This window comes from Schistocerca gregaria, unplaced genomic scaffold (genome assembly GCF_023897955.1).
Source record: "Schistocerca gregaria isolate iqSchGreg1 unplaced genomic scaffold, iqSchGreg1.2 ptg000457l, whole genome shotgun sequence".
NCBI classification, from domain to species: Eukaryota; Metazoa; Arthropoda; class Insecta; order Orthoptera; family Acrididae; genus Schistocerca; species Schistocerca gregaria.
This window is the reverse complement of record NW_026061875.1, coordinates 49,252-73,447: the sequence shown is the minus strand read 5'-3', so window position 1 is coordinate 73,447 and position 24,196 is coordinate 49,252. Positions and strand designations below refer to the sequence as shown.

The 24,196-nt window shown below is 46.0% G+C and overlaps 1 protein-coding gene across 2 annotated transcripts in view; it reads right to left on the bottom strand.

Annotated features, from left to right (window-relative positions):
• Positions 1-9,287, bottom strand: part of LOC126312905 (uncharacterized) — a 216,784-nt gene extending 207,497 nt beyond the window's left edge. For both annotated transcript variants that reach the window (XM_049992247.1, XM_049992248.1), the window contains exon 1: positions 9,106-9,287. In XM_049992247.1, the coding sequence (XP_049848204.1) occupies positions 9,106-9,277 (172 nt within the window). In that variant the 5' untranslated portion in view covers positions 9,278-9,287. The remainder of the gene's footprint in view (positions 1-9,105) is intronic.
• Positions 9,288-24,196: the final 14,909 nt, after the last annotated feature.

The window sequence follows — 24,196 nt, the reverse complement described above, 5'->3', positions numbered from 1 at the left end:
TTACATCTTACAAAAAAATGTTGCAAAGTAAGAGTAATATTGAGAAGGTTTTTAGATGGCTGGTCACGCGACGAGGTTAGAGCAGGGATGTGTAGTTATGTTTAGTTAAAGGGCCGTGTCATGTCGTGTGAGGAGCAATGCGCAGTGTGCTACAGTCATAGGAGGTAAAGATAGGTGCTGCTATGATGTGTCTAGCGTATGGAGGCTGCGCTTTGGAATTATGCTACGATGATATAAAGTTGACTTTCAGCCGCGTTCGGTGGTGGCGGCTCGGGATCGCGGTCCTGGACGGACGTATGAGTGTGCTTTGAGCGCTGACGAGCGCGTTGACCGCGCAGGGGCTATGCGAGGTCTGAAAGCAGACTTGACGATCCTGTGGGCAGGGCGCACAGTGGGGGTACCTGCGCACGTCTGCTCAGTTATTTTGCGAGCGGATCTGCACGCTCTGCTATGCGTTATTAGGACAGTTTACGAGTACTGAGCGTATCTATACATCTGTGTGATGTATTATTTAGTAGCAGTTTGCTATAGTGTGTACTGAAATTATGATTGGGTGCGTGTCTGTGGGCTGTGCAACATGGCCCAGGGAACATCTGGGGTTGGTGTTTTGTGATAGCGTCATAGATGTACTGTATGGTTAAATAAGTTATACGAAAAAAAATTGAGTGTTCTCAATGATTACACGCGCGTGCAGCGCAGATCAGAGTGATTGGTTTTCCGCCACCATCTCGGTTGCATGCGAGTAGTAAATGTTTTCCCGGTCAACGAGCGATGAGCTATTCTGCCCACAGACGTGAAGGCAGGTCCAGACCAGAGACGCCGGCGGTATACATGAGAAGAACAATGCAGCGTTGAAATGTGTCGGCTGTCACGAGCGCCCGGAAGCTGCACTTGGCCGGAGACTCTGCAATCCACTTCCCCGCCGACCGCACGCGCGCGCAGCCTGCCTTGGAGCGTAATCTAAGGCGCATTGGCGATATCAATTTCTCTGGTGACAGGTGCGAATGCGACTGTGCTGAGGCCATGTTTGGGGGAGGCTTTGGGTCGGTTTGGCAGCTGGTGGTGTTTGGGCGTGTCTGTTGCACTATTTTGCGAGCATGTCTGTGCACTGTGCGGTGCTTTATTTGGAGAGTTTAAGAGTACAGAGCTTGTCTGCTGATACTGTGTACTGCATTATTTAAGAGCTGTTTGCTATTGTGTGGTGAAATCAGGAGCTGTTTACGTGTTTGCGGCCTGTGTCAGATGACCACAGTCGCATCAGTGCGGGTGTTTTGTGACAAATATACTCCACGACCAAATAAAAGGGCTCCAAATAAATAGAGAGCAGCCCTTCCTTACTTCCCCGAGCAGTACAGCGTAGTCTGAGCTGCTTTTGCGCAATAACGGCAATCTGGTCACAATGTGAGTGAGTAGACAAATAACTTCACAAATTTATCTGTAGAGGAGTTACAGGTCTGGATTGGAATGAATATCGTGTTGGGTGTGGTTGTGTTGCCGAGTGTACTGCACTACTGGAGTTCAGGAACTGCCTTATGTCAGCCTTACATATCGAAACCTATTAGAAGTAAAAGATTCAAGAAGATATGTCGCAAATAAATAAAGTACACTCATTCTTTCGTCCATCAGCCTATGCACTGAAATTATTTCCGAAATTTAGCAGTTGTTTGGCTATTTGGAGGTAAATGTTTTGCTTTATTTACGAGTGGTTGGCATGTCTGTAGGATGTGTTATGAGTTATTTTTAACTGTTTACAATTAGCAAGCGTGTGTCTAGAGCATGATAAATGAATTATGTAGGAGTGCTTTGCAGGTCTGTATGATTTGGGACATGTCGGTGTGATACACGGTGTGATACATATACTCCATTCCTAAATAAAGTAAATTCGTTCCTCGGTCCGTGGACCTAGTGCAGGGTGAGTCCGTTTACCAGAAACGTGTAAGAAGAGGTTGAGTGCTGGTGGCTTAGTTTGAAACAATTTTCTTAGGTTGGTGGCGGAAGCGCAAGTGAGCTTTGTTTACTGGCAGATTTCAAACTTGGCTCTGGTTCCTAGGAGGAGGAGGAGGAGGTGGCGGCGGTCTTGTCCTCGAAAAGTAGTTGAAATTAGGGAGGTGAACACGTTTGCATACGTATATGAAATTGTAAATTGAATTATTTAATATAGCGGGGTGGTGCGAATGATTTAGCGAGCGTTCTCGCGACGAGCAAACGCGCTGTTATACGGCCATGGTGGATTCCACTGTCGGTCAAACTCTGGTGCCAAACGTATCCTTTGTCCGGGACGCGGTCGACAGGTTCCATCCTGTGCAGCGTTGTGCTCGCGGATGCGGAAAGGTGTTTACGTAGTCGGACTCCGAGGCTAGTGCGGCTGGCGGTTTGTGGTGGGACCCTTAGGCGCCGCTCGCCGCCTACCTGGCGCGCTGGCCGTGGGGCCGTGCGGGCACCGCTGGTCGCCTGACGTCAGCCGGCCAGGGAGCTGCCGATGGAGCGGGCTCAGCCGGCCGCGCGTACGTCACCTGCGCTCTGGAGTTTCACTGTGTGAGCATGGAGAAGTCAGTTGGGACACACCTGCATGACCGTCATGTCTGAAATAAAGAGTCATTTTCCAGGTATTTACAGAAGGCTATGTCCGTCCCGTGTATAGAGGGTGTGTGGTGTAAGCGGGGCGGCGGCGCAGTGATTGTACAGTTATTACACGCGCGCGGGCGTTCTAGTGCGGACCAAACGTGCTGTTATGTAGTCATGGCGCATTCCACTGTCGAGCAAACTTTGCCGCCAAAAGTGTAGCACTGCGTTCTCACTCGCACAGGGACACGTGGTGCATGGTGAGCGGTCGGCATCGACAGGTTTGAACGTGGCGCCAAAAGTGTGGCAGCGAACGGTCGACCGTTGTGTGATTCAGCTCCGGAGCAGACAATTTTGGCGGGAAACGTGCGGAGGCCACGAATACACGTGGTGAGCGGACAAGAGGCCGCTCTGACGTCAACTCGACAAGTTCCAGCGTGTCCAGCGAAAACATGTTTACGACGTGGGAGCGATCGCCCCCCATGCTAGTGGCCGGCCGCCACACGTGACAGGCGTAGGCAGTGTCTCCGCGGGGATTTGAACTAATTCAGTTGGAGCGCGGACGTCGTGGTGACTGCACTGCAATATCAAAGATGTGTGTGCTGGCTGTGCTGGAGAACAAGTGATGACCGTACTGCTTGAAATGAAGTCTTCAGTCCCTTCCCCCCTGCAAAATCTAAGGACGTGAATTACGTTAGTATAAGTGCAGTTTATTATTTGACGCGATTATGATAGGCTACCAGTGGAAAAAGGTAAGTGAGGGAGAAAGATCGTACGTATGATCAATTACGGTGTTGGGATTTGAACTTATGATATATTTTTGTTATGGATGTAAGGAAAATGGCTTTCTCAGCGAGAAAATCGGACATCTTGAATAGATAATAAATGATAATAATAAACAGAAGTACAGTTTTCGAGATATTATTGTGTTGGAATTTGAATTTGGCGCAATTTTCTAGTGGACGTAGGCCTATAATAATAAATGATAATGAATGTTAATAAATGATGATGAATGTTTCAAATGGTTCAAATGGCTCTGAGCACTATGGGACTTAACATCTTCGGTCATCAGTCCCCTAGAACTTAGAACTACTTAAACCTAACTAACCTAAGAACATCACACACAACCATGCCCGAGGCAGGATTCGAACCTGCGACCGTAGCAGTCCCGCAGTTCCGGACTGCAGCGCTAGAGCCGCACGACCACCGCGGCCGGCAAATGATGATGAATAATAATAAATAAAAGTGCTTGGGTAGCTCAGTTGGTAGAGTACTTGCCCGTGAAAGGCAAAGGTCCCGAGTTCAAGTCTTGGTATGGCACACAGTTTTAATCTTCCACGAAGTTTCATAAAAGTAAGGTTTTGCAGCCATTATCGTGTTGGATTTTTATTTTGGAGGGAATTGTCTAGTGGAGGCAGGTCAGTAATAAAAATAAAAAATAATAGATAATAAATAATAATAAATAATAATGAATGTTAATGAATGATAATGAATGATAATCATTAATAATAAAAAGATGAGTATGGTATTTTCAGGCATTATTCTGTTGGAATTCAAACTTCCCGCCATTTTTTCTTCTGGAGTCTTAGGTTAGTGGATGTAGCACAATTGGACTATTCTCCCGCCAAAAGCCGCCATCTTGGATGATGTCATGCGATGTTGCCAAGTCTACATGCCGCCTCTTGGTTGACGTCATCGCCGCCATTTTGAATAAATTTGGCAACAATAGAGGGTGGGGTGATACATAGGTTGTCCCACTACTCAGATCCGTCTCGAGGTGATCCTCCTCCCGCTCCAAATATTAAACAGGTACGGTGCTTCGCATACGAAATTAAAATGTGCGTAAACTCCATACATAACAATTTTCCGGTATCTGCTACCGTTTCCTCAGCCTCTGAAAATTAGCTCTGAATGGCTGTGCTTTGGTTTATATTCCACTTGCAATGATTTCTTAGTCTGGGGAAATTTGTACGCCTGAGTGGCAGGTCTACAGTGTCTATGCATGGAATACAGTGCCGCAAACCTCGAATATTGGCGGTCTGAATATATTGTGTGTTGATTAGGTTCACAAGTATCAATAATATGAGAAGGTTTCGTGGATGTGGTAAAATCGATGAAATTATATTCTTTATTCATCCACAAGCATGAGATGGTGGGAGGCTTTTTTTTTCTACAGGGCAGCACGAAAACGATACCCAGCCGGTGCAAGTGTGACGAATCAATTTTTTTTTTTTTTTTTTTTTTTTGTACATCCACAAGTGAGAATCAGGAATGTTAATGCTGCTTGCACATACAAATAATGTGGCTTATGTTCCGACATATCACCAGACATTTGTGGGAAGTAATCAGACTACTACTCATGTAAAAGAAATTACATTTGTCTAGTTGTAAAGGGGGAGAGATTTGACGTCGCGAATGGCGACTTCATCGAACTGAGAAGTATATCTGGACGAAAGAGGTGATAGAAGCATGTCGTAAACAGGTCCACAATATAGCAAACCGAGGGTTCAACTTGATCTGCTTTAGTGTACAAACAGGGCAGGCAACATGGCTTAATAAATTTGATGCACAGAACATCCCCTCATCGGTATCCCTAAGAAGATCCTCACGTTTTCTTTGTTTGAATTATCTACTGCGATGTTGATTACAGTACACCTACCCTTGTTGGTGATGTGTTTCCAACCCTGCGAGCGCCATTGATTATCACATAGTGCCAGACGCCTGTGCTTTACAACACTTGTTTGAGAGTGTCTTGGCAGGATACAGCACCTTCCGGAAGCGCTGATTGGAAAACTTAAATGTCAAATAATTTCCTGGAACTGAGGACAATCGAGAACTGTAGCCGGCGTGAGTATGTGCATACCATAATTTTTTCGTGTACTATACACATATAAACGAGAACAGCACTGCTTGTGTGAAGTGTGTATACATTGCAATATAAAGTTACTTCGGCTAATGTTCTGGCATGTGCAAAGAAAATGACTGTGTGTCTATCTTGAAGGAGGTACACATTTGATATGGAAAATTTCAAAACATCAACACCTGTAAGCGTATAAGAGAGATGTTACATGGAAAATTATGTCATCTATAGATAGTATTATTTCAAAGTGAAATTGGTTCGAGGAACAAAGACATTAAGGGGAGACATTTCCATTATATCGCTCGGTGTCAGACTGCAGGAACAGAAACGACACTTAATTGTATTTACACTGATGAATATGCACCTGGTTCCCAATATTCTTGTGAGTCTGGAGATGGACGTAGACAGCATAGCAGCTAGCAGGCGGGTGAGGGTTGGAAAATAGAATCTCAGCGGAAGCCTTTGTTCCACGATGGGGCCTGCCCACCCTTCTTACACCAGTTTGGAGAGTCCGAGAAAGCTTCCAGTGTGCCGTGGCTTGTGACAATTTGACTTGCGGCTCAGTGAACTAATACCCAGTTTGCGTTAGGTAGCTTTCGCCAACGTGCATGTTGCATGTATTCTCCGTGGAAATCTGAGAAGATTCAATACAGCGAGTGTTTGAGCTGGGAGTATTGATAACATTCGAATTCCTACGACTCAGGTCCTCTTGGGGAGGACCCTCCATAGCTGGTGGTCCTCTCTGTGGGTGACAGCAGCTTTCAAAGAGGACATGGGCCGTGTTCACAGCAATATTTTTCTCTGGTCTCTGAGCAGTAGAGGTGGAGCACAGGCGCGCTGCGTTTGGATGTCCAGAAGGTGAGTATGTGGGCTGTAAGAGTGTCTTCAGCGATCTTAAGCATGTAACACTGAATGGATCATGTTTCTCAACACGTTGCGGTGGTATTTGTTGTTGTTACTATCGTATCACGCGGTAGACTCTTTCTTCCCTTATTCTTCATCGTGGTGTAGCTGAGAGAACCAGGCAACTTAGGAATACTACAGTACTTTTACAAAATAAAATATTCTTAGCAGACCTGTAGCGATTGGGAACTCCATAATGATGATGGTATAAACTCACATCAAAATTTGAAATTCCAACAAACATTTCATACATCACAGCTTCCAGTTGTGATGTCAATTAATATTCGGTTGCATTATTCAACGAAATTTTCTCGTCAGAAGCCTAGCACTATTGCTTATGCATGCAAACTACTGTGTGTATTTGAAGGAAATTATTAATTAAATTGTCAATATAGACGTTTAAACATTTACTGTGGCACAGCTTCTGAAGCAACATTTGTGCCATCTTCAAGATATGATAATCCGCACCAGGTTTAATAACTCCTGAAGGAGTTCATGTTCAGTGTCAAGTGAACCACAAAGGAGGAGCGCCAGGAAGGTGGGGGCATTTAGAGTACAAGGCAGAATGGAAGTTCTTTAAATATCCCACGCTCGTTCTAGTCATCTGCAAAGCAAATTACCACTCTTTCTCGCTCTCTATTTTTGTTTAAAGTGTGTTTCGAGTCAGCCTGCTACTAGTTTTATGAAATCACCAATCTGTGTATGTGTGAAATAGTTACAGCGTCAACCTTATATGCCATACATCATGATCATGTGACTGGAAATTAAGGATTCATTAAACGCAATAGTATTTCTGGATAAATCCCCAGACACGCACTTGCTTTGGAAGGAGCGAGTAATGTGTGCAGTGGTATGTAACAGGTTGGTTCATGCTTACAGACCATTTTAGATGGGAGAGGATACCAACAGGAAGTGTGCTTTTGATGCTGGTGATTAGCCCTTGCTACTTGCACAGGCCTGCACGGTCAGGCAGCCAACAGCCATCGTCAGACACAATTGTGGGTGGCGAGATGTGAGACAGTTTTTCAGGTATGTTCAAGAGGTTTGTGACTGTGTAGTTTCATGTTTCCTTATGCGATTGGAATGAAAAATAGCCGCAATGGCTTGAGTATTCTACATATCGCGATAGAATTCTTTAAATAAGCTATATTCCATACACCACATTGTATCCCATAAATTTCTTAAATAAGTACTATTCCACATATTGTCTTAATTGTTTAAACAATATTCTATATATGGGCAATTGACCAATCAATATTTCCAAAAGGGAGGGGGCAATTAGTCCATCAATTTGATACAGTAGGGGGGGAGGCTAATCGAATAACTTGGATCAGCTTAGGAATACCGAAAGTGGCACATTTGAGCTATTTCCCACCAATTTTTTCATTCAATTTAATTAATTAGACAGTTAATTTGATATCAAAAGTAGTTCGAGATTTCTGAGGGGGTCGAAGGAGAAAGGGTAGAAAGGGGTAAGGGTGACATGGAAAACCACTTAACTGAACAGTAGTTCAAGGACAGATTATCTCCAGGAGGTCATAAACTGCTTAGCGCAACAGTTGGCTAGGTACCTATCAGTCAAAAGAGAACAATAGTTTTGCCCCTGAATGTATACTTGCCCCTGATACAGGCAACCTGCACTAACAAATTGTGCTTATGCTGTCTTTCCCCTACTACTTCTGACCAGCCAAAGTGGTCACACAATGCTTGGCATTAATGTGACCTTGCACGGTAACAGTGGGTGTAGTGGAGCATCATGATATGGCGGTCCAAATCATCACCAAACCGCCGTCTTCTTTCAGTCTTAGAACGTGAACTCGGTCAGAGCTACTAAGCAGTTTGAAACAAACGAAACTTTCGTCTAATTCGACGAAATGAAATTCTTTCATTGTTCCATAGCGCATATTTTATGGTGACAAAGGTCAGTCCTCGCTGTTTTGGTGCTGACAAGGTTCGCGAGTGCGATCTTCAGTTGTGTACTGATTTTGCAGCTGTCGTCTCCTTATTTTCCGTCACAGTCCTTTTCAATGACCATTCGTCACGATCACTCAACACCAAAATTTCGTCTGCGTTGGAATTAGGGAATGCCTTTTTTTCCGTTTTCCTTGTATGCGGTATAAATGCTCGATACGGTGCTTCTTGAAGCACCCAACAGTTCTGCTGCCTTGGTTACTGAAGCACCCGCCATGCGGGCTGCGACATTATGCCCATGTCCGAATGAACGGTGCACTCACCATGGCACAGGAAACTGTTCTGGTCACGACTGACTCTGGCGACTTATTGAGGAAACTGCACGGCCCTCTTCGTGGTCAGACACAGATTGCAACCTGCAGTCTTGGCTTGCATCTACACTTATACTCAAGGATACATTTGTCCACACCCTGTACATAAAAGGCTCGATTGTGACAACGTCAAAGCGTCCCCACGAACATGGTTTCGTAATGTGGAAACTATCCGTCATTATTGGCAGCCTCTGACTTCCACCTGTTCTCAGACAAACGGGAAACATTTTGGACTCAATGAAGCGATGTAGATGGGTAACTGATAGCCTTTAAAGATCGTTCTTCATGGTATCTCCTCACTCGCGAAAGGCTGTACAACGTCCATTGATCTTAAAGGTTGAAAATGAAGTGTATTTTCCTCCTAATAAACTCACTGCCGGCAGAGAACGTTTCGTAATACTTCATAGCAGTTCGCGCAAGCCAGTGCGCTTCTGAGTAGTTCAAAGCCGCGAGGCGTATAATGTCGCGTGAATCCAAACTGTATGAAAAAGTACTTACTCGGATATACACAGTAGGTCAACCATAAGTTTTCTTCGCCATCATACTGTAAGCGTAGACCACCGCCCTGGTAATAGACGTCGCCGACGTGCGTGCAGAAACAGTCGAGCTTCGTGGTGCCATTGGCTGCCAGAAAAAGCAGCCACGACGCGGCTGCAGCCCAGGGATGCATTGTGAGCTGTCGTCACCGTAATGGAAACACGCCAAGTGTGCGTCGCGTGAGGCGCAGGCACGGCGAGGTGACAGACGTAGCGGAAGTCTTTCCGCAGGACGAGTTAACCACAGGACGCATGACGTCTCTCGTTCGGAACACAGCCATTTTCCATTTTGCTTCGAGAGCCGTCACAAAAAAGAATTCGTTCCTTTTCTGCGTGCGTGTGCCACATGCTTTCAGAATGACAACGAGTTCGATTAGCACACTTGCTGGAAGTGTCCATAAATGCTGGTTTATTATTCCAGCACAAAAATAGCGAGACCTGCCTCTCTTAGAGATTATGCACAATACCACCTCGAAACGTCTCCTTAGAAAAATTGTACATGACTGTGCTTAAACTGACACACAATATTTTTATCGCAACGCAATCTGACTTTCAAAAATCCCTACAAAAGAATGGCCCTGACTAACAATAACTCACACCTTTCATGAATCACTTACCTCACAAAAATTTTCGTTACTCAAATTACTGTAATACAGCGAGCGGCAATACTGCCATCTAAATAAAAGATTCTAACTACTGGAGTCACTAATTACTGATAGGCATAGTTAACAAATGAAAGATTTTGATAGAGAACAAAAAATGTATTTACCTTAATAGTGTTCAAAAGTCATAATATATATAGCAGTTCGTGACATCCAGTCTTACAAATGCACTGTTTCTGATGGACACACGTCCAGATCATCCGCTCTCAAAAATCTGCCATCTCTCTCCCAACATCCACCACTGCTGGCGGCTCACCTCCAACTGCGCTACGCTACGCGCTGTTAACAGTCAACTGCCCAACACTACAATAGCAAACAACAATGCAAACCAGCCACAGGCTGCACACAGCACAGTCAGTGATTTTCATACAGAGCGCTACGTGGCGCTACCAATATAAAAAACTAAACAGCCTACTTACAATCTTAACCAAAAAAAGGAAAAAATGTTGATCACAGTGACGACGATGAACATATGTGCGAAATACAGTGCGCTAAACATTATGACTAATGTCTGCCACAAGATTGCGTGTCGTAGGTACGTGGTACCTGGTGTTGTATGTTTAAGGCAACGAGATTCCAGCTGAGGGAGGAACGTGTTTGTAGATACAGAAAGCTGATCCACATTCCTACTTTTCAAGTACAACGAGAGTTTTTTCTCGAAGGAACCATTACAGAGTGGACTTCACTCTTCCTCACTCCTCCCTCCTCCCTCCTCCCTGACCCCCAACCCCCCCCCCCCCCCCCCCCCACACACACACACATCCCAACCATCGAGACGAGGGACGCACTATGGTGCAAACTGAATTTTGCGGCAGTAGGAGGTGGCCTGACTGTTGAAAGCCTGTTGGCTCAGCTATTAACACGGGGAGCTGAGTGCAGTGCGGGCGCAGGAGAGGGCCACGCTGACAGACGGCTGCTGTAGGTGCACTGAGAGCTCGACGAGAGTGGCTCAGGTCAGCTGAGGATGAGAAAGAGTTTGTGCTGGCGTCAGAATACACGCACTGTAGTTCAGGAATGAGAAACGCGATCATAGAGCAATGGGGCGCTCGGGTGACAAGCCACTGGGCCTCTTAAGATTTTCGCCCCCAGGGGCTCAGCATTCGTTTGCTGGGTACGGGCTTGGCGACCCCGGGGTTCCTGAGCTGGGGACTGGTAAGCGCCGCCAGTCCCCTGTCGCCGTAAGCTCTGGGCATGCTTCAACGGCCACATTGCGGCGCAGCGGTGGAATGTTGTGTGTCTCAGGGAGTGGGGATCTTGGCTTGGCCGCCCGGATCGCGAGGATGGAATAAACATCTACAAACAACCCCTCAATCTCAAGGTGTGCTGCGCGCCGACGAGATACATGGCTGTTGAGGAGGAACAGTCATTAGCGGGCAACCTCTGGGGAACCTGCCGCACCTCAGTTGTATAAGGCATACCTAGGCACGTGGGGCTCTGTCTAGGTGGACTTCTAGTTCCCTAGCTGCTTGTGGGACAGAGATGGATCCTTCGAAATCCTCTTTTCCTCCTCCCAGTGGAAAGGGTGGGCCGCTGGAGGGTTCTAACACCCAGTCTCTGAAGAGGGCTCGTGCAGTCAGTCCCCCTGACTGCAGCACATCTTTGACAAGTGAAGACTTTCGTAACAGGATGCATTCTGGTACTCAGAATGTGTTTCTCATTGTGAAACGGAAGGAGGGTAGTTTCGATAAGGTTTCGCCCTTCTATATACAAAAGGGATTGGAGGGCATCTGTGGCTCCTTGAAATCGGTGAAGCGCTTACATAATGGGACCTTGCTAGTGGAAACTTCCACTTCCCAGCAAGCAACTAACCTCCAATCTGCTAAATGTCTTGGAGAGTATGCCATAGACACTCAATTGCACAGCACCTTGAACTACAGCAAAGGTGTTGTGGCATGCCGGGATCTAGTTGACATTCCCAAGGACGAACTGCAACGTGAGTGGACTCCGGAAGGTATCGTTGATGTCCAACACATCATGACGAGGGTTGATGGCAATCTTGTCAAATCTGACTCCTTTATTCTGAACTTCAGTAGCACAAAACTTCCTGAACATGTTAAAGCTGGCTTCCTTCGCCTTAGTGTGAGGCCTTATTTCCCGACCCCAATGCGCTGTTTTAAATGCCAGCGTTTTGGGCATACCACCTTAGGATGTAAAAGCGAAGCGACTTGTGGCAACTGTGGTGAGGCTGCTCATGAAGGAGTTGGTCGCTTGTCTCCGGCTAAATGTATTAATTGCTCTGGGAACCACCTTGTTTTTTTACTTCAATTGGCAAATGTGAACACCATGAGCTTTAATTGACGATCGACACTTGTATTACGCAAAAAGGGGGTGTAACAGATGAGACTTCTGCAGTTCTGAGTGAAGCTTTATGCGCTGTTATGCGGCATCGCGTGCGGTTATTACCTTGTCGGTGTTCGTCATTGGGCGGCGGGCAGCACAGCTCCGCTAACCTCTCTGTCTCGAGAGCAACTCTCTCCTAACTTCTCCTTACTACAATTTACCGAAGTTGGTTTAAGAAAAAACTATCTGGCTGTGTTTTCATCTGATCAATCAGGGTCTCAATGTTAACCGTAAGCTCCGCCTACAAAAAATCTGTCTATCCAAAGAGAAACATTATACTTTTCGTGGTGAGGCAATGTTTTTAAAGTTTGCAATGTAACAAAGACGCAAAAATGTCTCACGCTAAACCTTGCAGCTGGTGTGGTCCTTTTAGCGTTATCTTAAGATCTATACTGTTTTTCTGGAGGGCTCTATCTTTCAACATGGGCTGGGGTTTGCTCCTGACGTAACAGAGACGCGAAAAAGTCTCACGCTAAGGCTCTAACTTTCAACATGGGCTGGGGTGGGTGGTCCTAACGGTTAGCTGGCGACGTGAGTGTCCATCCCTTGTCGTAGGGCCTTCTAACTTAACACGGTTCTGCTCTCGGCTTCTGTTCTCGTTTCTCCTCTCAGAACTGCGTCTGTCTCACGGTGGGAAGGTATGACATGCTTTTAGGCACTCTTGTGTTAGTCTGTGGTATTCCATTTGCTCACTCGTTACTCGTATTACTTTGGTTAATTTAATGTCACGATTTATTCGGAGCTATGTGACATACTACTTGATTATTATGTCATGGTTTTCATGGAAGGTGTTGGATTTGCCTGACTCCTTACAAACAAAATTATTTTTTAAATGTGCGCAACGGAAACTGTTGCGAGTTTCTCTAAGATGACACGTTCTGGGGTGGTTGAACTGAAAGCCGTCATTATAGCAGCGGGTAGCCTATCGAAATTCACATTGCAGATTATTTGTGTCTTTCATTAACTTTAGAAAATCGAACTGAATAAGATACATCCTACCCGTTTCATGTGTCAGGTGACTGGGGGAATATTTCTTAACTGAAATGCTGACTCTCATTTAATAGATTTATTTTCTACTTTAATGAAAACTTTAGAAGCCGACACATTACAATTTTTCTTTAGTTACAAAACTTATGTCTTAATCAGCGTTACCTCTCATGGGTACAACAATGACAAAACGAAAACACTACACCAATAATTTCATATATGACACATAATTTCATACTAAGACAAAAATATATGACACATAATTTCACAATAACACAAAAAATACATAAGTGGGCCACACCGTCTTTAGCGGGAAAATTGTCATTCATTCTGTAAGACTCACTTATCGTCATGCATGAATTACAACACTAGAAATTTAAGGTAGGCCACTGCTGAAGATAGATAACCTCTATCAGAGAAAAGATTCTGGGCAAAAATGATGTACTATTGGCGACAAAATGAAGTGCGAGCTGAACTCACAAAGAAAGTACCAACAATAATTAAATTTCGCGACAGCACTTTCTCGATCTACTATCTGATACGCAGTCTGCACTCATTGAGCTAAAAGAAAGTGAAGCTTATAACTCGGGAAATGCATGCTCACTACCACAAAGCAAAATTTCACAAACACATTTCAGAGAAAACTATTGCAAATAAATTAAAACCGTAACCTGTACCGATGGAGGTATGTTGAATGTGTGCTATGAGCATACCCTGTCGTGAATTTTTTAGCCATATTACTTCATTTCTATCTCAGCAGCTCGCAGATTTTGTGTGCTCCCGCGTCCGGCCCGTCTCATGGCTGGCCCCACAGTGCTCTCCGACCAACGTTCCTATTCAGACGCGGTGGTGGGGAGACTCACCTCACCCCCGCACCAACTTTGTAACCTACCCTCGTGCCTGTTTCCATCTTTGCTTGCTGCTCTGGCCTACCTGTCGTTATTCTTGTAATGTTGGCAATGACTGCTACTCCCTTAAACTGTTCCCTTTGGTCCACGCTCCCGCTACGCTTGACTTCCATTCCTACCCATGCACACTCATACAGGGTGGAACTAGGAGTATACATATAAACGGCATGTGACCTCTTTGTGAAATAATGAAAAGAAATAAACAAACGCGTCAAATATTCCTTTCACCCAGCGAAGTATTGAAGCTGCTGGCAACCAAAGAAAAATTTATATCTCGAAATATAAAACATAATTACTTCCTACTGTAACCTGAGACAAAACGGAAGTAACGCCTCAGTTGTTGGTAGCGATCAGTGCTAGCGGTTTCACCAGGTTTTAGCAGCTCATAAATGACATACTTCTGATCCAACCAAACACAGAACGTTGTCTTCTTTCCAAAGCGATTTGGTCTTGCAATAGGTGCAAATTTTTTGCCCCGATTCACCCATGATTTACGACACTTATGATTTTCAAAATACTTCCATTTTTCGTGACCTGTTATTATTCGATGGAGAAACGGCTTTCTTTTGTATCTGGCGAGCACCAATTCACAAGTAGTCTTTCGATTTTCTTGCTCTGTTTCATTCAGTTCATGCGGGACCCGTTGTCCCACTTTCGGCACCTTTCCAATAGCTTTCAAACGAAGAGAAACGGCTTTCTGCGTCAGATTCAATTCTTCCGCGAGTTCCTGTTGAGTTTGAGTATCATCTTCATCCGATGAGACCTGCAATTCGTTGCCTTCAAACTTTCTCGGTGGTTTCCCGCGCTCGTTGTTTCTCACGCCAAATCACCACTTTTGAATTTTTTCAACCATTCGAAACACTTGTTTTCCCAAGAACATGTTTGCCGAAAGCTTCGCCAAACATTCGATACGATTCTGCAGCAGTTTTCTTCAAATTATAACAAAAGCCAATGCTGTCCGCAAATCATAGTTAGCAGACGCAAAACTCGATTGTCTACGGGTATGAAATAGATACCGATGTATGGAACTTGGGTTACTGTGTGTTGACATTCCTCGTCAGCCATTACAGGAAGTAGATGACCTGCAGAAGCGGCCTCAAGGGCCCCTACACTGACGGCTAACACCAGCTACAGGAAAATTCCGGTTTCATACTTCTACAACTGGTACAGTGGTACTTGAACAACGCAAACTAAGAGTTAATGTGACAAAATCTTTAAAACGAAAGCAGCAATTGCAGTTGTAAATCCTGACATAGCAAACTAATAAAATTCTTCAGAAATCTTTGAACACCTGATACCACTAAAAGTTTCAACTTAAATAGAACAAATGAGCTTCTAAACCTCTGTCAGGAGCAAATATTTTAAGACCAAAGAACAAATAAATTTTAACAAAAACTTAATGATAATGATTGTTGACCTCACCATCACAGAAAAAAACGATTTAGCTATTATTGGTTTGCTTAGAAATGTTTCACAGAATTTTAAGGTGGTGTTGTTGTTGGGATGTTTAAGGGGGACTAAACAGCTAAGGTCATCAGTCCCCCATTCCAAAAACCGGCGAAACAAAATTTACGGGACAGGTAAAACCCCAAGGGGGGAGGAGACGCCCCTCCCCCCAGTCACTGAAAGAACACCAATGTGGCAGCGAACACTAGAGAGAAAAAGAGTACAGACGAACATCGGGCAGAAAGAAACGGAAGAAAAGAAGAGGGCCGGAGACTGGTTGACTGACCATGGGAACAAAAATTGGGAAAGAGTCAACCACCCGAATACACACATTAAAATCTGCAACCAATGAGAGACTCGAGGACAAGATACACAGAAAGGGTAAAAGCGGTGGCTCGGCTGCGAGTTATTGTCCCTTGCTGTAGGGGCTATAATTTTTTTCTTTTCTAAACTAGCAAGGAGAACCGGCCACTACTTTCACCACATTAAGTGGATTTCTTGCTCACGTGCTCGCACTGAGCCGTGGGCACTTCCCATTTTGGAGAATGATCGAAAATTGTCATCAGTTTTCTCGTTGCCATGCGTGCAATGGTCGTGCCAGGCGCGCGATATGTAATCTCTATACTATTCAATAAAGGCACGAGACCCGCACGACCTTATGGCAACCGTTATAATGAGGGTGGTTCTGCATTAATTTTTTTATTGTTACACTGAGGGCGACTTCACGAAAAGAAAGAGAGAATTTACAGATTAAAGAATTCATTTATTCATCGGTTGAGCACTGAACAATCATACAATTATGTGGGGGTGGGGGAAGAAAGAATAGGGCTCAGCAGCCTACCCCAACTTACATTTATCCTAAGCCGCGATTGAAAAGGAAGGGAAATTTAGGAGCGATCGCCGTGTCGTCTACTAGAGTTCGATTGCCGGCATGCAATGACCACCACAATGAATACGAAAAATGCTACTGGGGGTTGTATTGCGACGTAGCCTCCCGTCCTAAAGGAATAAGACCTGCACGACGCGAATCGGTTCAAACATGTGGCGCTAATTGACTTGGGCTCGCAATCCGAATAGTGACCGAAGCAAAGGGGCGCCCGACGCGAAGCTGCAATGCACGCCCGCGCTCATGCTTACCGAAAGGTTCCACTCCTGGAAGCAGCACCTCCAGCCTCAGGCACGGTCACACTCGAACTGCCCTCAGCCGCTTTGTCCTCTATCCACCTGCCGAGGGCGGTTGGCGCCCACACGCGAAAAACGGGCGCGCACCTGAACTGGCCAATCAGAGGGCCGGAATCTTGCAGGGAGGCGACCTCGCGACATTAAAAGTGAGTAGAAATAGCAGTTCCAAGGTTGGTACTGCAGGTTGGGGAACTGCGAATAGCAGAAACTTTGGCCACTACTGAGTATTCAACCGACACCACGTGCTACCCCTGGCGATCGAAAAAGGAGGGAAACAGGAAACCATCATGGCTGCTAAGGAAGACTGCTGCCCTCGCCCATAACATAAAGGAAATTCCGAGCGCCAAGCTCCTCTCACAGATCAGTGTGAAATATCGTTAAATAAATTAGTAAACCCAAGGAAATTATTGGCAGGGCTCGAATTCCTTTATGACCGATTACCAGAATGCTGGTATTAGGAAATATGAAAGACGAGCACTTCGTGGTGAACGCAGTGCACGTCTTTCATCACACTGACCTATGAAAGAAGATTTTCGCAAGGACTCTGATCAAAAAATGATATGAGGGCTTCGAAAATCTTGACATTGAATGGGGCCAGGGGAGTTGCATGGACTCAGCCACGTGGGGACTTATGGGAGCTGTGGGGTTGTTAACCCCTTAAATTTGTTTACATTTTTTTTTTAACGACATACATGGAAAGCGTGAACACAAAACAAAAACGCTATCAATGTCACGAAAGACAACAGTAATTGAGTACGTACATAGAATATTATACCAGGATATAGAAACAAAAAGTCACACGACACATTAACACACAAAATGACATACCATGTCACCCAAACAAGAAAATCACAAGATACATTAACACATACAAAGCTAACCAAACAGTGCTGACATCACACAGACTGAGGTACTATTACTCTAGACGTGATGACGTGAATGACAGAAAACAAAGCTTGCAAAAAATACACTAACACATAAATATTAAACCAAAACAGTGAGAATGAAACATATCGAACATGCCATTGTGCATGTCCTAGAAATATGATGATGCAAAGGACACAAAATGGAGAAAAAGAAAAATTTCAATGCGCAATGACATGTAAATATTGCATAAAATGGTAAACACTCAATTGAACATGATACAAACACAAAATAGATGGTCACTGACCAATGTCAAGTCCGTTTGTTAGTCTCTTAAACCAGATCTCCAAGGGTCCAACATATCTTGGCAGCATTTGAAAGGTACTTGAAATCAATCAGTGACGGAAAACAGTAAGAGAAATAGTAACAAGAGAAGGCAAAAGTGGAAGAGCCGGACATGGACGCACACTGCATAAGATGAAAGGAATCACTACATCCAAGACACACTCAGATAAAGCAAAATCACTGAAATAGTAAAACACTCGGCAACATATCATTGCAACTCAATTTGCATCACCATTCACTATGTATACACTGAAGCAAAAAGGAGCACTCGAAAAGCTCGGGAGTGAGTGACACACTTAATCGACGCACTGCACTGTTCGAATGTAAGTACTCGCAGCTGTGTCGACGGAATCACGATGGAAGCGGAGCAAAGCCCCCGAGGCGAAGTCGGAAGAACTGTCTCGCTGGCACGACTCGAAGTGCAGCAGTAGTTCGGTCCAATCGTCGCAGCGACAGCAAAACTGTCCTGGCGGCCTGGTAGGCGACTCACTGACCTCTGCAACGCCGACACTTGATATACATGTGTGCCTTGTCATGCTCACACGAGGAGGCCGAACAGCTGTTGTCACTGGTGGCAGACAGCTGGGGGACAACATCGCTCAATGCCGCATCACACAGATCATATTACTACTGGTGGGAGCGAAAAAAAACAATAGTCTGGGCTCCTCAATGTTAGAGGACCCCTGGCTTGATGCCAAGTCGCTCGTCCCACACCCAATAAGACAGGAAGATTAAGTTCGGTCTTTTTAGCACCACAATGTTAATTAACGATTTGACTGGTAGCACAAGGGCACTTGCCATGCCAAGATCGTTGCTCTAAGCTCCAATCAGAGTCAGTCTTGCGGCAAACAACTGAAACATTAGAGTCCACCTCCCACCACAAGCGTAAGGCATGAGGCTGTCACTGGAGACCGTCTATTAACTACCTCGGTGCATTGGAGGTGCAGCAAGATTTGCGTAGTACCAGTAGTGACCGCTAAATAGTTCCTAATTACATTCTTCGACGACAGTAAAAGTTGTATCAGAACTGCAAAGCAACCAAACGCGAGAAGCACAAATTTTCACTGCAGAGCGTCCTTGTTGTGCTACGCGAGTGGAAGACCCATGACTGCCCCGAATTGTCCGTAGGTCATCGATTGACTTCCTGACACGGGGGGTCACTGCAGATTGGGGGCGTGGCGCCGCGCCGCACGAAGTATTTCGGAAGTCTTCCTCGACGGTCCGTTCTCGCCGCCGCAGGTGAGTCACGTAGGCGTCCAACAAGCGGCCCCTACTGCTGCCCGCGCGCGGCGGCTGGCCTCACGCACGGGCGAGGGTTGAATCGGCCGCAGCGCGTGCTTTGACAGGTGCCGGGCTGGCGGCTGAAGACGGCGCGGCCGGGTCAGCTGTGCGTCCAGACACTCAGCTGGACGGCTGTCGGCGGAGCCGGCCGCTGGAGACGTGACGAGCCCCCAGCCGCGGGCTGCGTCGGCTCGGTGTTGCCACAGCTACGCCGCCGTGGCCCGAGCGACTGAACACACGGTGCAGGGGCGGCTGCCCGTCGCCAGGCCGCAGCACCACCCCTCGCGGCAGGAGCGTTGTTTCCGTTGCCTCGACTGCTGACCGCTCCAGCACGCAGTGCTTTTGCTCTGGCGACATGCAACAATGTTTTCAGTGGCAAATAACAACAGTTTCACACAAAGCCTTCACAACTGGTACACTGACCTATGAAAGTGTGTTACATTCAGAAAAAGGTTACAATAGGGTTCACAAATAAGGAGCAATAGGCACTGTCTTTACGTTTAAGAGTGCCCAAATCATTCCATAGGTTAACAAAGGTCATTTTTACCTATATGAGAAAAAACTACACACTGAGGGAAGAATAACACTTACGATAATTGACAAATTGTACAACCTTCGCAAAATCACTTGGAGCATTGGACTTGTAGCTTTACAATTAATAGGGCCCAGCTCCTTTACATTGACTAATCTGACACACCTTTATGGGCACACAGTACTACAAAAAGAACCTATCCTGACCCAACAGGACCATAGAATTATCTTACATCATAACAAAGGTAGGGAAGTGACGTCACACAGGATACTTAGGGAGAGCATGCACTGTGTTAGTTCTGTCACCAGTACTACAACCGTTAGTCCACATGCGACGACAACTGTATGTAACAGGATAATGAATACGATTTCATACTCCCTGGTGATTCTCTCGACCGTTACCAAAGAGATTTAAATTAAGGCCGTCACTCTAGATTTACTTTGATGGCCGTGACCGGGCCTGGCTCTGTAGGTCGGCTTTTACTCTCTCTCTCTCCTTCTCCGTCCAGCATCATGGCGGATTTGACAAATAGAACCTCATATATCTTAGGTGTCTGAAACATGGTACGAAAACTAGTGAAGGACAGGGACACAAAATACGTTCACCACAAGGGGATACACTGAAACTAGCTTAGGTAAATATTCAGTCTGCTTACCGGTCGGCGTGTTTACTTACTGCTTTATAGTTATTATGCCATACATACTTGGATAGTTGGTGCTACAGTACATGTTGTCGTTCGCTCAGCACTGTACCTTGTCTGCTCCACTGGGTTATGCTCTCTGACAGGTTCTGATTCATCATTGCTTTTCTGGAAAAAAGGACTAGTGCATACGTAAGTCAACGGCGCGGCACTCTCATACTCGGGGCCGGATACACAAATAAGTCATACTCAGAACGATTCCAACGTCTGGCAGAGCAAATTGACTCGAATTTCTAGCCCTTCCCGTTACAGGCAAGATTTCTCCTCCTCTATCGAGCGAGAAACGCGCAGTAAGAACCAACTCAATCCAGCACTTGCGACGAAAAGGATCAACCAAAACGGTGACATTTAAACCAATACAAACAACATTAAGAAGGGAATGCAAAGAAACAACAAACAACCAACTACACCAGATCATTCCAAACACGCTAAAGAGAAAAGACTAGTTTACAGCTCCTTGAACTTCTTCAGATTAGTTACGTGATGCATACCTCGCGATCTTTTTGTCCTCAGGGTTTCTATTTCTACCACGTTCGGATGGATGATTTGGCGGACTCTGTACGGGCCGCAGAACACGTTAAAGAACCTTTTGCAGAGATGTTTATGTTTTTGCGACAACCGGTGTGATTTGAGGAGTACCTTTTGCCCGATGGTCAGGTTCATCTGTCTAATGGACCCCTTGTATTGTGCCTTCCGCTTCTCGGCCTGCTGCCTGATTCTCTCCAAGGCAAGGCGTACAATCTCCGTATGCCTCCTGCGATGGGCAGTCGGGAAATTGACGAGTTCCCTGATACGATCGGTGGGCGACACATTTTTCAAGACGCGGACGGGCGTTTCCCCTGCCGACTCATGTGGCAGGTTATTAATTACGTCCTGGAACTCTGCAAGATACTCGCCCCAATTCCGGTGCTGCTTATGGCAATACAGTCGGCACAGCTTGTTTAGCTCTTTTATTACGCGCTCACTAGGATTGGATGAGGGGTGGAAAAGGGAGATAAACGCCGCCTTAATCCCTCTTCTGTCGAGCATTTCCCGCCATTTCCGAGATCTAAATTGGACCCCATTGTCCGAGATGACCTTGTCCACCTTTCCAACCTCTCGCAGAAACCTCTCCTCAAAAGCTCTTGTCACAGTCCTAGCCGTGGCACATCTGAGGGGCACAAAGACCACGTATTTAGACGTCAATTCGACCGTGACAAGAACGTAACGGAATCCGGTTCGAGTGGTGGGCAGGGGGCCGAGTAGATCCGTGGCCGCGAACTGCCTCAATTTAGTAGGAATTATTGGATAAAGAGGACTGCAATGAGACACCGTTGAAGGTTTTGCCTTTTGACAGGCCACACAGGTTGTCAGAACCTTTCGAATCCTTTCCTCCATGTTATAGAAGTAGACTGATTGTCTCAGTTTAAGGAAACATTTGCGGGGTCCGAAGTGTGCGTAACTGAGGTGGGTGTACCATACGAGCTTGTTGATAAACTCCTCAGGAATGCATAGCACCCATACGTCCTCGTTTTCGCTCCGCCTACGAAATAGAATTCCCGCCCGGACTGTATAGAACCTCCGGATATAAACCTGCGTTCGGTCGGCCCATTTTGATTTAATATCCTTCCACACTGGATCTTTATCCTGTTCCTGTCCAATGTTGCTCAATCCGGCGCCTACGTAATTCTCAAAAGGAACCTGCTTGAGGAACATAACATCATACCTCAGCTCGTGCAGCTCATCATCGTTGCCTCTCGGCAGCCCACCAGGCGCACGCGGAAGGGCGTCGGCAATGGCGTTATCTTCACCCGGCAGATAGTGGGTAGTGAGGCGGAACTCCTGCAGGAACAGGGACCACCGAGCCAACCTTCGGTGCGAAAGTTCTGCCGTCATCAGAGCCTCCAGGGCTTTGTGGTCGGTGTAAACTTTCGTCGTTCGCCCATACAGAAAGTACCTGAACCGGCCGAAACCCCACACGACTGCGAGAGCTTCAATTTCCGTTACCGAGTAGTTCTTCTCGGCTTTACTCAAGATGCGACTAGCAAACGCAATGGTGTTCTGCACGACCGCGCCATCTTGTAACGATTCCTGGAAGAGGTGGACGCCTTTGCCGACCCGGGAACTGTCAGTGGCAAGACAGAATTCCTTCTCAAGGTCTGGATTTGCCAAGATTGGGGCGTTAAGGAGAGCTTCCTTCAATGCTTCAAATTCATCTTGCGCCTGTTCGTTCCAGAGCCAGGGAGTGTTCTTACCAGTCAGCTGGCAGAGGTATGGGGTATACACAGTGTTCTTAATGAATTTTTTGTAGAAATTCACGAGACCAAGGAAACTGCGCACTTGTTTCTTAGATCTGGGAACAGCATATTCCCGTACGGCCTGCAACTTTTCGTTATCCGGTCGGATTCCTGCCGACGAGACAATGTGCCCTAGAAACTTGATTTCACTGCATCCAAACGCCGACTTCTTGAGGTTCAACGTGACTCCTCGCGTCAGGAATGCGCGCACCAGCCGATCTAGCGTATCATTATGTATATCCCATGACTTTTCCGCTACCAGAACGTCATCGACGTAGACAGTGAGTCTTCCTCTTAATTCTTCGGGAATCACGGTATTGAGCCCTCGAATGAACGCCGCGGACGAGATATTCAGTCCAAAAGGCAGTTTCTTGAACTGATAACAACGGCCGTAACACAGAAAAGCCGTAAATTCACGGCAGTCGGGATGCAGTTCGATCTGGTAGTAGCTAGTACGCAGGTCCACTGAGGTAAGGATCTTTACCCCGTGGAGCCGCTGCAGCAATTCATCCATAGTCTCTGGACGGTCAGTCTCAGGGACGATAATTGTATTCACTTGCCGCGAGTCAAGGACCAGCCTAATCGACCCGTCATGCTTCATCACCACATGCAGAGGGTTGTTATAAGATGAAGTGGCAGGCTCGATCACTCCGTGGTGCAGCATTACCTTTATTTCCGCTTCCACTGCGTCTTTTAGAGATAGCGGTATCGGATACGGACGGACAAAAAATCTGTTGTGTGGCTTGACTCGGAACTTATAGACAAAGTCTTTAATCGTTCCTGGAGCATCAGAGAACACTTCTCTATATTTGAACAACAGGCTCCTCAACTGACGTCTACGTTCATGGGGTTCTATGTGTCGGACCTTTTCGTCCAGCAACGCTTCGAATGATAAAGAGCTATGGCGGTCGTTGACATCCAAGAGTTCCGATTCTGATACCATGAAGCCTACCGTATTATCGCCGCCTATACTAGGACCGTCTACACTCTCATCAAAGTTCAATCGTGCAACTTGGTTCTCAACCTTAAATTCCACGTATTGGCCTTCCACGTTAAGGCTTGCACGATAAAAATGGAGGAAGTCCAGTCCTAATATGGCATCGACTGACAGGTCGGAAACCACTAGAAAGTTTGCACTCAATCGCACCGATTGGCATACGAAATCTATCAAAACTTGTTTGGTGGCAGGTACTGTCTTGCCTCCTATTGCACCCCGAATTTTCGTCCTTTGAAGGGGCAATACGGGCCACGCCTTCTCCTTCATGCAACCTTCAAATACGTTCTCATTCATGACTGACACGTAACTTCCTGTGTCTAGAATACAATGAATACATTTACTACTAATATTTACTCTAAGCACTGGGTACGAAATATAGGAAGCGTCCTCTGGCTCCCGCAACAGATCTTCTCTGATGCCCTCAGTATTCATATACAAGAGCGGGGGCCAATCATATTTCAAGCTGCCGCCAGAGCTGGTTATTTCCTTCTCCCCGTGGCGCATTATGCCGGGGATCGGGACCGCGAATTTCC